General features: G+C 26.1%; 1 protein-coding gene across 2 annotated transcripts in view; it reads right to left on the bottom strand.

Annotated features, from left to right (window-relative positions):
• The window catches only part of LOC136985493 (cell adhesion molecule Dscam1-like), a 134,472-nt gene that overhangs the window by 7,731 nt on the left and 110,593 nt on the right, over positions 1–16,148 (bottom strand). The window contains exons 22-23 of one of the 2 annotated variants that reach the window (XM_067282785.1): positions 8,558–8,734; positions 1,327–1,568 (exon numbers count right to left, since the gene is read on the bottom strand). In XM_067282785.1, coding sequence (XP_067138886.1) covers positions 1,327–1,568; positions 8,558–8,734 — 419 coding nt within the window. The remainder of the gene's footprint in view (positions 1–1,326; positions 1,569–8,557; positions 8,735–16,148) is intronic. The other variant, XM_067282786.1, reaches the window with a different exon arrangement.

Here is a 16,148-nt window from a genome sequence, read left to right as displayed (position 1 = left end):
TAAATTACAAAAGTATGAATATTAGTTGAAAGGAGAGAGAAAGGAAAGCAAATCATGATTTAGTTAGTTACAGTTTTGTCACAGTCTCTTGCGACATATTATGCAGGTTTACAACCACATCCACTAAACTTCTACAATGAGTTATTTCTGTAAATTCGCACAGTTGCGAGTTTATTCTGTTTATTGCTTGAAAAGTTTTGTACGGTTATAAGCGTTGCTATAGAAGTCTTATAATTTCCATACTTGAATGAATTCTATTGAAAATAATAAGCGCACAAATTAAGCCCTATAATCTTTATTATATCAAAATCTTCTGTGAATTTCATTTTGAAAAATTCGAAAAGTTTACGGTATATAAAAGATTGTATTTTTATTCAAAAAATCCGAATAAAAGAATTCATATTTTATAAAAATTTTGACGTAATATTTTTGCACAAAAAATTATTCCTTTGGAAAAATTTCTGAGTATTTTTGAGCTTCATTAAAAGCGATTTTATTTGTGATTTTAGAGTTATAAAGATTTTCTCGGGAATTATAGCATTATCCAGCAATATAATACTAAAATACAGTGTATTTTTAAGATTATTTTGACTTTATGAGAGCTATATTTCTTTATCATATCATTTCTTTAACGTAACACCAAGAGTGTATATAAAATATATTGTTTAAACTTCAGCTTAAATTTTTAAAGTAAAAATGCTCAAAAAACCTCAAAGATATATTCGAATATATTTTGAAATTAGAGTTAATTTCATTCATTTAATTATAAATCGATTCGAGTTGCAACTGTGTGTTCATGTTTATTTCCATAAAATGGATATAAATTGTTTACAAAGATTTGCTTAAAAATTATAAAAGTGTAAAATTTTTTCGAATCATTCAGAATATTTTAAAATATTAAAAGTAAGCATTAATTTGTCGTAATGAAATAACTAATCTTTCTTAACATCTTTTAAGTTTATTTCTATTGATTCTTATACAGAGTGTCCCAAAAGTTCACTTAAGAATTTCAATTTCTTTATTATTCATATTATTTTAATTTGTAGATATTGAAAAGACAATTGTACATCACAAGAGAAGTAAAAATATACATTTTGAACATATCAAGTAAATGATATATACAAATTACTTCTACGGGTTCGGTTTTTTGGGACACGCTGTACAAACAAAAAAGAACTTTACATAATCAATTACTGTATAAGAAAATTCAACATAAAATTAAAATTTACTTAAAAGATGATGAGCTTATAACTATAAAATTAAATTTTAATATATTGTCAGTTGATTATGTTTGATCGAATCATAAACTATATTTGTTCAACCAACCTGCGTGATTCGATGAGGTATGTCATATTCATGATCCCTTCTTTGCCTTCCATGTCTTCTAATGGTATTACTATGAGTTACAACATTTGGACTTTCGGCATATGACGCCAACTGGGTAGTTGCATATGGAGTTGGATAATAAAGCGGTTCTCTCTGATTATCATCTGATTGATCACTTCGCTTTACTTTGCCATAGGAACTCATGGATAGATTTTCACCTTTACCACCGGAACTACCTGAATCTTTTATACAAAATAATTATAACACGAAAATTACACAGAAGAAAGCTAATCTTTGAATGTTATACGTTAAATAAATTACACAAGATAATAATAATATTAGCTCTCAATTAATTTTGCTAATTAACCCATAATAATAAGTAAACCTCCAAGAGAAATTTAGTCATAAATGACAAAGTTATTTTCAAAAAAATATTCAAATTGTATAAATTAAAAGTTAAAATGTGAAATATCCTAATTCAGTTAATACAATATAAAATCTAATTATAGATATTATTTTTCATCAATTAAAATATAATTAACATCATAATAAGAATAAGTTATATTGTGTATTATTATTTATAAAATTCGAAATTTTTCATGTTTACCAAAATAATGATAAATGTAAATGTTTATTGCTTTCTGTTATAGATCATAAATCAAACTAGAAATATTGAAAGGGGAAGTCGCCGAAAAAATGATAAATGAAAAGCTATTTTGTATATTACGTAAATTGTCAAAATAAAGCGTAGCATCACTCGTACTTGTTTGCAACATTACGTCGTGCGTGAGATCAAGCTACGTGCACTTCTCTAACAAAGTGATCGTGATTGAAAACAACGGAAGTCATGAGTAAAATCGTTTCTCCCCCTCAATTCCCATCTACTTATCGTTATGGCAACAGTGTCTACACAGAGAAAAGAAAAGCAACTTTGCTTCTCGCATTTAATGTGTTTTTCTGGAAAACATAAGGGCCGCAGGGTGAATTTCCTTCCGCTCTGAAAAATTTCTTTTTATGTTTTTATCGATTTTAAGCATGAAGACATAATGACATACTCTAGAAAGCGTAACATTAACGTAAAAGTCTAAGTAATATTAGAAGATGGTTAATGGCATTTTGGTTCTGACTTTCATCTGTTTAAAAGGAACAATTTTTTCTTTTTTATTTCCGATACAAGTAGGGCAGTTTGCAGACGTCATGAAATTGTATTGCTTTTAGCTATTCTTCTTGTCTTCTCTAATTATTAATAGACTCTGTGTGTCTCTAAGCAATTTGAGAGATCTTCGCATTTGCTTTATTCTTTGCTGACGATAGCTGCTTGAAAACTATTCGACTGAATTATAAAAGCCAAGTAAAATGTTAAATTCAAAACATAAATGAATATCATAATTTAAGTTCTAATATTTATTTGAAATATAGTGTTATAAATTGGAAAATTTGATGCTGATTCTTATTATAATATATTACAATATCCAAGACAAATTTATGATTTATGTTGATATTATAACATATCTATGGCATCGTGTTGTGATGAAAATGAACTTGGTATCGCTTATAATATGATATGACAATATAATTATTGCTATCATAATAATCATTAGAATGCAGCAATTTATAAGAGAATATGTCATTCATCTCTTACAAATTATAAACTGAGTATTAATTAATGTAAAATTGACAATAATTATCGTATAAACTGAGGAGAACTTTATTATTTTGCTTATTTAAAATGTTTTGTTTTTAAAAATAAAAGGAAATATGTTACGGATTTATAATTATGTCAATTTTTAAATTAATCAACATTAATTCAATTTTGTTTTTTCCTTCTTCAATCAAGTTTTGTTATGACTTGATTTAAAATGAAAATATACATATGAAAATAACGAGAAAATACTTGAGTAAAATATTATATATTTTACTTCAAAATTTTTATGTAATTCCCTTATTCTTTATCTTTTGCTTTATTTAATATGAAAGATTTAAACATTATTTTTTAATATATAAAGAATATGGGATTAGTAAATTTAATAATCAGAATACATAAGTGGCAAGCCAGTTTCCTCTTCTTTTAATAAATTACATACAATTTATTTATCTTTTAACCATGTACAGTACGCTATTATTAAACATTGTAATAAACTTGGTTGGTTAGCATGTTATGTTTCTTTTTTTTTCTTTTTCTTACAGAAACTAAAGAATTTGGTAAATATCCATTCCATAAAAATAAATAATGACTTAATTATAAACATAACTATTCAAAAATGTCCAGATTACGTTTTATTCGGATGCAAGGAATTCCATTTAAAGAACATTAGATCAAGATAATGAACTTTGATGGAATTCACAGTAAAATCATTTTTAAAAAGACATAAAAAAAGCGTAATAGAAATTAATTCATCGTCTGAAAAATTACGGATTAATTAATTCATTAAATAAATTCGTTAAATTATTTTCATTTTTTACATAATAAATTGCTTGAAGACTTTTTTATTTATTTTTTGCTTATATTCATTAAATATGATGAAAGTTTTTTAAAGTTTGCAATTTAAAAATATTCCTAACCTTTCTTTGTTCTTTCTTATCAATATACATTATAAAATTTGAAAGATATTTTTTTAATTTAGAATAATAAAATTTAAATTTAAGATGATAATTTTTTAAATATTAATTCTTTTGTTACATTAAGAGTAATTTTGTATTAACATTTTTACTATTTATTTAAAAGTTAAAGTTAACATATTAATAATTGGATAGAAAATATTGTTAAATTATATAAATAGATTTAATATTTTGCTATATTAAAGTTATATAAGGATCAATTCTATGGTTTAGTGACACAATATTATCAATGGAAAAAATCGATTGTATTTTTAGATATGATCAATTTGAGTACGATAAAGAGAATTTCGATTAGAAATAAATCAAATGCTTTCAACTTAACAGATAACTTTTCATATCTTTATATTTTAATGGAAATGAGAATGCGTAGCAAGCATACTGCACAAGGCATAATGAGTTGATAAATGACGTTTTGTATATGAAAATGTAACATCAAAAATCATAGCCATTAAATTTTGTATTGAATTCCGTGCAATAAATTACGGCAGATAAAACGCATTAGCTTTATCTCCAAGTATATAGAAACATGCTAGATAATCTTTAAATCTCTAAAATTAACATTGATAAGCGTAAAAATAGAGTAAGATTAAATCAAAATTATAAGTTTCCAACAAATTCCAGAAATTTTTAGAAAGGAAGCAATCATTTGATTATATCTATCTCCATTAAAATTAATTTTATTCTTTTGTTTAAATAGAATAAAATAAATTTAGTTTTCAATCTGGTTTCAATCAATTCAAATTCATTACCGTTTTAAGTTATTTTTTAGATGAATAAATTACAGAATATATATATTTTTTAAACTAAAAAAAATACATACATTACACTTTTAGCTTAAAAATTATAATCAATCAATAAAAGTTTAGTATTTTCCCTTCAAATTATATTTTTATAAAATTAGTTATTAAGTTTATGCATTTCTTAAATTATTTTTTTATTTCCTACGCTTTTAGTTTAAAAATTCAAATAAATCAGTTTACAAAATTTATTATTTTTTACCTTAAATTATGTAAGCAAACATATCTAAGTATCCAATACATTATTCGAAAAAGTTATAAAAATTTTGAAATATTAATAATCCAAATATGAAAATCGAAAACCCCATGATGTATTTATATAACATTAGAAATATAGATAAAAAAATTTTCTTTTAGGAATAAGGTCTTAGATATAGCATTTTAGATTTATTGAAAGTTTAACCATTAATTTTAGAAACTGGAGAAATTCTAGTTTCCAAGTTTCCTGATTAAAGAATAAAAAAAAAAAAAAAAAAAAAAAAGCCACTTTTCCATCTGGAGAAAGAATAGCTATAAATCTTGCATTTTTGAAAGACCGCACTTAATTTCAAATTTCATTTTAAAATAGAAAAATCAAAGTATTCGCTGGAAACAATTGAAAGAATTAATATTTTAAAATTCTTACATTAAATTATATTTATTACATTAATTTAAAAATAGTTTCAAAATTGTATTATTGTTTCGTACTAAATTATTTTAATTTATAATAAATTACACAAGATAATTTTAAGAAAATTAAATATATACATAATACATTATAAAATATAACCAATATTTAAATTAATTAAAGCGAAAATTAATCAATCAATCATAAGATATATTTTAAATGTAACTTAAAAATAAATTACTTAAAAATTAGTTTTAATGTAATAAATTATTATAATTAATAACAATGTACTTAAAGATAAATTATTGAAATTAGAAAATTTATAAAATATTTGGTTCAATTTTTCTGCCCCTGTAAATTATTCATTTCCGTAAAGCAACGTTTCTTTTTGAAGAAAGCCCGAAATAAAAAATAAAGATCCTTTTACCGTTGATGAATAAATAAAAAAATTACTTTAATTGCATTTTAAATATTTTATTACTAGTTATAGTTACTAGAAGTTGGAATAAGCGATATTGATAAATATTGATAATTTTGTTTTGACTTTTCCTAGAAAACTGATTATTATTTAAATAAATTTTGTTTTATTATTAATGAGATTTTAAAATATTGAATTTTAATAATTACACGGATAGAACATTAATAAATTCGAAACTTTTTAATATAAAAGTTTCAAATTTTTTTGTAATTTTTTAAAATAACAAATATAGACTTTTCTTCTTCATATTTAAAACGAAAATTTTCATTTTTAAATAAAGATTTTAATAATATTTCGCTTAATTTGAATTTTTTAGTGAGAAAAATTGAACATGTATTTTAAACAACATTTTTTTTAAGTTTTTACATTACAGTTTTTATTCAATATATCAGTAATAACGATAATTTTTTAAATAAATAATTTTCTAAGAAAATATGTTTAATTTCTTTCACATATATTTATAAAACATAAATAATCATACATTATTAAATTCGAAATGGAAAAATATGATGATAATGTAATATAAGTACAGGTAATAACTACATGAGGTCTTTTATGCTGAATCTTCTCTAGTCTACCTTACAGCTCTTGAAACGACTTAATTATTATCGGAAAATTGATGCTTTTATTGATTTTCTGATTGTTATATGAGGTCGGTTAACTATAGAAGTTGTATGTGTATATTTAATGCATGCAGTACCAATTCATCTGTACATTTTTATAATAAACGTTTACTTTGCATTTTATAAGAATTCTAAATTTAAATAATAATAAATAATTTTACGTAGCTTCTCTCATAACTCTATAGGATAAATATAATCATTAATATGAAAATTCAATATAAAATTTTAAGATAAATTATATAATTTTATATAGTAAGAATACGTAATGATGACTAATGTTTTAATAAACTTAAAATAGGAAATTATTATATAAATTAATCAACTCCGAAAGGAAACAAATGTTTGAAAATTAATTCTTTAATTGCTTTTAATTTATATCTTGTGAATAAATGTATAAATAGATTTACATTTATATATGTTCTGCGTAAATGTTGTTTATATTATGTAATTTTAAGAAAAACTTAAATAATAAAAAATATAAAATGTATATTATTGATAAAGTAATGTTATACTTATATTAGAAGGAATCCAATAAGTTAAATATGATTCGTTGTCTTGTATTTATAAGTTATTATTTGTCACTACAATAATAACGATAATAACTACACTATAATGCTTAAACATTTGCAGGTGGCAATTCGTGAAATTTAGATGGGCTCGCTTCTTATCTGCATAATTTGCTCAGACGTACACATTCATTTTGTCCATTTCTATATTAATTGCATGAACTGGATAACCAGACAACCGTATATGTTTAACATTTCAAGAAGAATGAACGACTCTTAATTAGTTGTACTGTAAGATTTTTAATTATAATATAAAAGTATAAAACTACAATTATTTATAATATAATAATAAACAAAAGAATTCTAAAAGTATCTTTTAACGTTTCTTAAAATAAATTTAATACAAAAAAAATATATATATATATTTTTACACGTTTCGTTGTTACAAGAAAATGTTAGTTTTCAAGTATTTTATACGATTTTAATGAGAAAGTTTGAAAAAAATAAAGAGATTATAATTTATAAAGCATGAAATGAAATTTAATTATTATTTAAATTAAATTTACTAAATCAATAAAACTGTATCTAAGTTTTTTTTCTTAGTTTGTTCATTCATAATTAAAAATTCGATATTTTTTTGCAACCAGACTAAATAATCTTACATTAGTTTATAATTAATTATCTAAATTTATATAAAAGTAAATAATAAATAATAAAATTCATACGAGATTTACAATTTTATACACTAAGCACCGAAGAAACATTTTTCATTTAATTTTGAATTATTAAAATTGAATCTTAAGATATCGCTGATATAAAATTCATAGATAAAAAATACTTTAAGATAATTGATATTTATTGCATATACCACACGTGTAATATTATTTTAAAGGATAAAACTTTATCAAAATGCATAATAAACAAAAGAAATTTATTTGTGAATTTTTCTTCTAGAGCTTTTTGTAATATCAAATGAAAGAAAAATCGATTTAAAAAATTTTTCCCTCCAAGGAAATGCATTTCTACTTTGTAATGTAAAATATAAATCTCGTTAAAATTCTGCAATATCAATTTCATTTTAGAATAGAAGAAAAGATATAAAAATAAATAAATAAATAAATAAGAAATAATAATAAACATGCTTGTATAAAAAAATATATACTTTCCCAAAATTCAACAAACAAATTTGAGAGTCAAACAAGTGATCTTTACAATAAAATTGATTTTTTTTCCATCTAAAACTAATAAAATTATTTACCATTTGAATTAGATAAAATTAATAAATAAATAATTGAATTAAACTTTTATTAAATGAATTTAAATAAATGTATACTCAATTTATGTAAATTAATAAATTTAAATATATATTTTTTACATTAATAAAATATAAACAGTAAAATTTTCACACATTAAATAAATCATTTATAACTATTTATATCAAACATAAAAAAGATAATACTGTATTAACTTATCAATATTTCTTTCACTGGAAAAAAAAAAATTGTGTCTAGAAAATAAAAGAATGAAGTAGAGCATATAATACACAACTGTAAAAATATATTATTTATATAGAAATCAATATTATTGCATATAAAACTTACAAGCTTGTGAACGACATTCTGAAGGTGTATCTTTTCGTCTCAGAACTATTACAACAGCGACCACAATTGTAATTACTACCACTACAACAATTGCGCAGATAATTGGGACAAGAACTGCTGGATCTGTTAGTAAAAGCAGCGATCCACTAGTTGACACATCCAGTGGTGGAACTGTACCTTAAACATACATAAATTTATTTCTATAGTAAAATATTAAATTTAAAACATTCATTACTATAGTTTCTACTGCTTCAAGTATAACCCCTAGTGCTATTTATAAAATAGTACTGTTTAGCATTTATAATGTGGTTTAGATAAAATTTGTAATGTATATACAACTTAAATTGCTTGCATCTATTCTGCACAGGGTTATACTTAAAAATGTATAAGCTAATAGCTGAATTATAAAGGAAAAATTATATACTAATTTATTTAAAAACAATTTTCGTATTCAATTTTTAAGCTTTAGTTTGAATATTATCCAACACAGTACATTTCTGAACTAAAGTAAAAAATGAAAATAAATACAATTCCTTTTTTCATTTCTATAAAACAATAGAAAAATAAATTTTTTGAACAGAATTGTATAGTTTAAAGTTTCCTTCTACTCATATCCACAGTCAAATCCCACAAGTATGTGACTAGATCCAACAAATTGCTTTTCTTTCATCGAGCGATGTAACTATCCAACGATCAGGTACAGATGTTCTCCCTAAGGGTAATTATCCATCTCTAGCTATCTTCACTTATCTTTTGAACAGTTGGTAGCTTGAGATCGAAACTGTCTACAAATGACACAGTAAAGGTTGTGCATCCAAGAGTGTTGCACTACAACTGTCAAACGATAACTGTTGTTTTATAAATAACGTCAATCAACGTTCTAACACACATTCTTTACGTAAATAAATAAATCAAATTGATTATTACAGAAATAATTCATTTAGTAAAGGATAATTTACAATATATATTCACAATTTACGTGACAAACAAGTAAGAAATTTAGCAAATAATGATTTACAAGAATTAGTTTCAAAATAATGTTTTAAAAAATAACGAAAAAAAAAGTTTCAGCTCTGAGAGAATTTTTTTACGAGTTAAATATATGAGTTCAATTTTATGAAGTATATTCTTCTCAGTTTTTTAAGATGTATGAGTAGTGTTAACGTAAAGTTGTGATAAATTTATGCTTTTATAAATTGTTTGTAATTTAGTATTTATAAAAAGTGAAATTTCTAAGTATCAATATTAGTCAAAGTAATACTTTCTTTTTTGCTGTTTTACTAAAATTTAAAGTAACGTCGAAATTTATCAGGTAGTTATTTTTTCCTTCCTGGCGAGATTTGTGAAGATCATTACAAATAAAAGACTCGATTCATCCAACTTGAAGGAAGAGGATCAATGAGGAAATTGATAGATTTGAGACAGAAAATAGATCAATGTGTACAAAAATAAAAATTAATTAGATTTTTTATTTTCGAATTAATTTTTTTTACACTTCTTTACAATATTTAAATGGAAAAGAATAAATCAATAGGTGTTTGAGATGATTTTAAACGTAAAAAGTAGCGGAGATGCAGTTTAGTTTAAATGCTAAAATTTCAGTCTTTTATTATAAAATTTGAATTATAAATTACATTTACGATTTTTTTACAACCGAGTCGTAAAGACTTCGCTTGCACATTAATGAACAAAATAACCAAGTTCGGTTCATCATTAACTTAATAAAACATTAAAAACTAACTCCTCATTTAATAGAATTTCACATACAATTAACAATAACTTCACTAAAAGTCAAAGTTTCTGATTAAATACCGACTAGAACCTCAATAAAATCAAAGATTAAAATATTTCTTATAAATCTGATAGATAATTGTAAACAATAGAGGATGATTTTCTTCATTACTCAGAATAACATTATAACGGAGAATTGAGTTTAATTACGATAATCCTATTATACATGGAAGAGATAACATAATTTCATTGTAATTAATAAAAAAATATAAAATTATAATTAAATAACATTAAGATTTTAAGATAGTTTAATAAATAGATTTAATTCCATTATAAAAGAATAAATGTTATATTTTATTTAATCTTAAATAAAACGTTTATACTAGTGGTTTCCAATCTTTTTATTTAATGAATATATAGCCCACAACTGTTTGTTTTATATTAATATAATTTAGAATATATATTATTATTATTCGATGGACAAATCGATAGACACATTTCCCATCGACCCCTAAATAACTCCCAATAATTTATCGACCCCCAGATAAATTGATTGACCCCTTGAGAGTCGCTAACGACCAGGTTGGGAACCCCTAATTTACATTATACATGTAAAACTCTAGAAGTGATTAAACTTTGTTATTTCTATCATTTATTGTTATTCTATAACGAATATCCAGTTTCTATAATCATATCCGATATCGATAGGCTACAATAAATTAAAAATAATTAGAGAAATAAAATTAAATATAAATAATGATAAGATTTTCACTATTTATTTTGAATGTAGTGCTAATGATATTTGTTCAAAGGCATTTATAATATAAACAAATCTCCGATTTTGTCGTGCATTTTTATTATTGTAAACTCATCAAAACATATAATAATCGAACTAAACACTCAGACATGTTATTGCTTTCTGTACTTCAATATAATTGCAAGAATTCTATTTACTTTATACAGCAAATTCCGTTGTTCACGTTGCTAAAGGTACAATTTAGATTAAACCGCTTCAGTGCTTCTGGAATATAATTTATAGAGGTCGTATAAATGGACAGATTACTGGTAATAAAATAACTTAGATTGTTACCTTCTCTACTAAAAATAACAAAATTAATGCATAATAATTAATTAATGAACGTGTTCCGCCATGTTAAATTTTAATTTATTGTATGTTATGATGGTTAGCATCTAGAAATCAAATATTAAAAAAAATGACAAGAATAAATTATGACCCAAAACATGTAAAATCGTTTATTTGGATGAATACTACTACATTATAAATTTTAGCAGAATTAAAAATAAATTTTCGAGAAAATAATTACATAAGATTTTTAAAAGAAGAATAATTTCATTACTTTCTGGGGGCAATATAAGTCACAATATACCCAAAAGAATAATGGATTAGATAATGCGTTGTAAATGATGAAGAATAAATTTTCCATTAAAAAGCTAATTCCAGAAAAAAAAATTACTTTTGAATACAAATAAAATAAGTAAAATGAAGTAACGATTTTGAATATCATATAACAAATTTAATTTTATAAAAGAGAAATTACTCATAATGTATTCTTGTTATTTTCTGCTTTTTCCCTTTGATTGTGTCATATAAGCCAATAATGTGAAGAATTTAGAACAGTATATCATCATATTATCATTATATTTTCCAAACTATCGAAGAATGCAAAGAATTTTCAGGTTATATAACTTTAAATATGATATGAACTTTAATATGAATTTAAATCAAATTTAGAATTATTCAATACAAACTCTTTATCAATAACTTTTATTTGAACTCCAAAACATTTATAAACTATCATAAACTAAAATTTCCTGAAAGTTTTGTATTAGATTCCCGTCAGGAATAAGGGATAACCGTTTAAGTTTCTTCCATTTAAACCAGTCGGCAGTCATCCAAGCACTATGAACAGGAGCATTGTACTGTTGGAATATCCACTTTCTGCCATCAATCTTATGTGCAATGGCAAGAAATGATCTTCCAACAATTCATGATATCCGTTTGCGTTCGTTGCTTCCTCAACGAATGAAAATTTTAGTTTCCGATCTTATAAAAAGATGCCCAAACCATTACTTCAACAATATTTCTGTATATGTTTGGAGAGCAAAAATGATTCTTCACTTAAATCACATCCATAATAGGTTAACCTATTTGGTCCATCTAAACTGAAAATTTTCTATCGAAAAGTTTTTTAATTTCTGTTTGGCCCAAAAAAATTACTAACTTCTTATAAAAATTATAATGATTGAAACGTTTTTCATAATAAATATTTCGTGTAATATACATGCAATTTTTTAATAATAATTTTAGATATTTTGATGCCTTTTTATTGCTTTAGATATTAAAAAAGTATTTGTAATAAATATATTTATTTTTATATTAAAAATAAATAAATTTTACAGATATTTCTTCTATATTTTAGTGAACATTAAAAATAAGAATTTGTTAATAATTAACATTGTCACTAGTTAAAATATAAACCAGATATTAAATATGATGAAATTCATAATTTAATTTATGCCGAAAATAAAATAAATTAACCTAAATAATAAGTTAATAAGGTTAAAAAGTCAATAATTATAAAAACATATAAAATATGTCAGAGCAAAATAAAAAGCGAAATTAATTAAAGCAGTACATGAAAATTACTCGAAATAAGTTAACAAAAATTTTAAATTGTTCGTTATTAATATCAATATACAGTATCTTAGAATAAAAATTGCTGAATAACTTAAAGTAATTTATGATTATATAGAGACAATAAAGAGAATGTTAGAAGTAAGATGTCTTATAGTTTCGAATGATCAGCACAGTCTCAGATTGATGAGGTAGTCTATTTCCGACGCAGGAGGGGAAAAAAAATGATGTCAAGTCTGCCATGACCAGTACTGATGAGATTTAAGGACGACCAGAAGCATTTAGAAAAGTCAAAATCAGGTGATACTACGATAAAATTTATGATTAAGAGCTCTTATATGAAACAAAATTAACTTTTTAAACATTTAATAAGAAGCGTGTAACCTCACTTACAGTATGTAAATTAGGCTCTTGTTTAATAAAAAATCGTTTAAAGATCTCTCTTAAAGAATTCTTTAAAAGTAATTTTGAAAAATTAACAGAAAACAATAATATATGATGATCTATGTAAAGTTTTTCTAATGCTATTTACCGTAATACAGTACTTGAAATTTATAGTAACTGCTTTATAGACTTTATAAAATTAGTATCAAGAATAATAAAATTAAAAATATAATTAAGCAACGATACTTTCTGAAATATTTAAATTTAGAAAAGCGAACCTATTCTTTCATCAAATGAAAACTAATTAAAATAATCTTTAAAATAAAATAAAAACTTAAAATTAATCTAATATTTTTAAAATAAAAATATACTCTATGAAAAAAGTTTCGGAATCTAATAGAATTACCTTATTACTGCAATCCTTGTAATCATTTACATACCTCTCTGTTTTTATTTGTAAATAGCAACGCGACACAGGCGATCTGTCGAGGAGATACCTTTTGGGAAGATTTTTTATGAAAAACTAGCCCTATTTAGATGTTACAATATGAAGAAAATCCAGAAAACTCCATGTGACCAATCCCTTTGGCGAGGCGTCAAGCTATGACCAACTAGCAGTATTTAGTAGTTTTTTTGCACTCGGCCACTGATGGGCCTTACAAACCTGAGACAGAGTTTGTCTCTAGTGTCATCAGTGTTTTAAAATAGCTATTACAGTATCTTATAATAAATAAAGCTTATTGTTTCAAGAATTTTCAGTGTACCTGTTGTTTGACGGTCTTTAAACTCCAGGTATGCCTGTACGACGCAGTCAAAGACATTACTCACAGCTGACGGAGTTTGGCAAAAGCCGCATCATCGAGCTGAGGAAAACAGGATGGTTTCTCGCTGAATTTTCCGCTATCTGGCTGTTCTGACCCGACTGTAAGTTCTGACCTGACTGTTCTGTTCTGATATTGGGGCAGTGTATACGTGAAGAGCATACATTCATGACGGACAGGTTCTGGGAGCTTCAGACAGACCACCAGGAGAGATGATCGGCTGATCGTAGATAAGCACTAACAGTTATAACTGCGTTTTGTCCATCATCATCGTCATCATTGTCTAGAGTAATGGTTCTCAAAGTGGACGCTACCGCTCCCCTGCGGGGTGATAAGTAAATCTAGGAGGCGAAAAGAAACAAGCGAGCGGCAGGAGTCGCTGTAGGTAAGGTCCTGACCGAACGAAGACCATAGGCGCGGTTCAGGTCATTGACAACTGTAGGGTATGGAATTGCCTAGGCAAGCGATTCCCGCCCTGTTTTAATATAACGAACTTTCATAACGGAAGAACCGTTAGAAGAACCGTTGAGAAAGATCCGTTAGAAGAACCGTTGAGTTTCAAATCGACGACAGACAGCCGATTGGCTGGCGGAAAGTGACCGTTGGCCGGACGTTGTGGAAACATTCGAATTTGATTGGAGTAGGGTTCGAGCGCCGTCGACTATTTAAGATCGGATCGGATCGGGATCGCCGTTATCGAAGTGCTAACTATCTCTCTCGTTGGACGTTACGGAATTCTGGGGGAAGTGAACTCCAGTGGTTTAGCACGAACTTGTTCCTGACTCGGAGGTGTTGCTAATTATAAGTCTGTTTGCGGAGGTCGTAAGGAGTTTTTCCGACGAACTTGTACGGATATAGTCGGTTGTCGCTTGGATTAGTGTTTGTGCATAATTAATTGTAACGCTATTTGTATTATTTTGTACATTAGTATTGTAAATATAAACTTTGTGTTTCGTTAAACCGACTGAGTGGTTATTTTGAACATTACTACAACCTTTCCCTTTGCTCCGTTAAAGCAGGTAAGAAGAAATATTACATTTAATGGTTTTCAGATGTGGAGAACAATGTACAGTACGATAAAGACACTAAATGTGAGGTTCGTAGAAAAACATTTCTAAGAATATTTCAAGTCTTTCTCACACAAGAGAAAACGGGTTGGAGCATTCGGATATGATTGGGACATTAGGTATAATTTTATGGAGCCAAGGGTGCGGAGGCTCGAAAAAGTTTGGGAATCACTGATCCAGAGATAAGTAGAAGACTCATTACAGAAACCTGTTTCTTCCCATATCATTGGCAGGCGATCTATTTTACTCTTTCTACCTGTGGGCACAACAGGGCCAATTTTTAGGCCAATTTAGGTTCGGCCAAATCCACAATGAAGCCGGATTGTGAATGACAGAGCCCGACATATCTAGGACAGATTACCTTGAATATTCCTGGATTTGATCCCGGATCTCCCAGAGCTGTAACCTAACAGTCTTATCGTTTCAGCCATTTGGCCGGCTGGCAGGCGACTAATAGAGACAAGTGTAGGTGTTGGGATGCTAATGACAGTACTTATAGCAGTCACTAAGCTTCCTGTCATTAGTATCCCAACATCTACTCTTGTCTTTACTAGTCCTACACGTCTGTTCTCTCTTGTATTCTAGTCTCTACTAGTCTCTACAATTTAACACGGTGGTCACGGATGACCACGGTTAAATTGTAGAGAACGACTTTAATCCTGCCTTTACTGTTGAGCGGCACAATGACCATACTGGCTACATGCTGGTCCAGGGAGCTATCTCATACGACAGTCGATTACATCTAATAGTGATGCGAGGAACATTGACAGAACAACGATACATTTAATAAATTCTATGTTTTTAAGTGTTATCTTTCATTTAGGTTGCAAACAACCATTTCCCAACAAGATAATTCTCGGCCTCACACAGCTAGGGTTTCCTAAGAATGTCTCTGCCATACTTTTCTGGCCTGTTTGATCTTCAATCTATTG

The sequence above is a fragment of the Centruroides vittatus genome, unplaced genomic scaffold (genome assembly GCF_030686945.1).
Source record: "Centruroides vittatus isolate TY-2023 unplaced genomic scaffold, ASM3068694v2 contig_970, whole genome shotgun sequence".
Classification (NCBI taxonomy): Eukaryota; Metazoa; Arthropoda; class Arachnida; order Scorpiones; family Buthidae; genus Centruroides; species Centruroides vittatus.
Note: the sequence above shows the minus strand (reverse complement) of the source record. Positions and strands in the feature narration are given on the sequence as shown.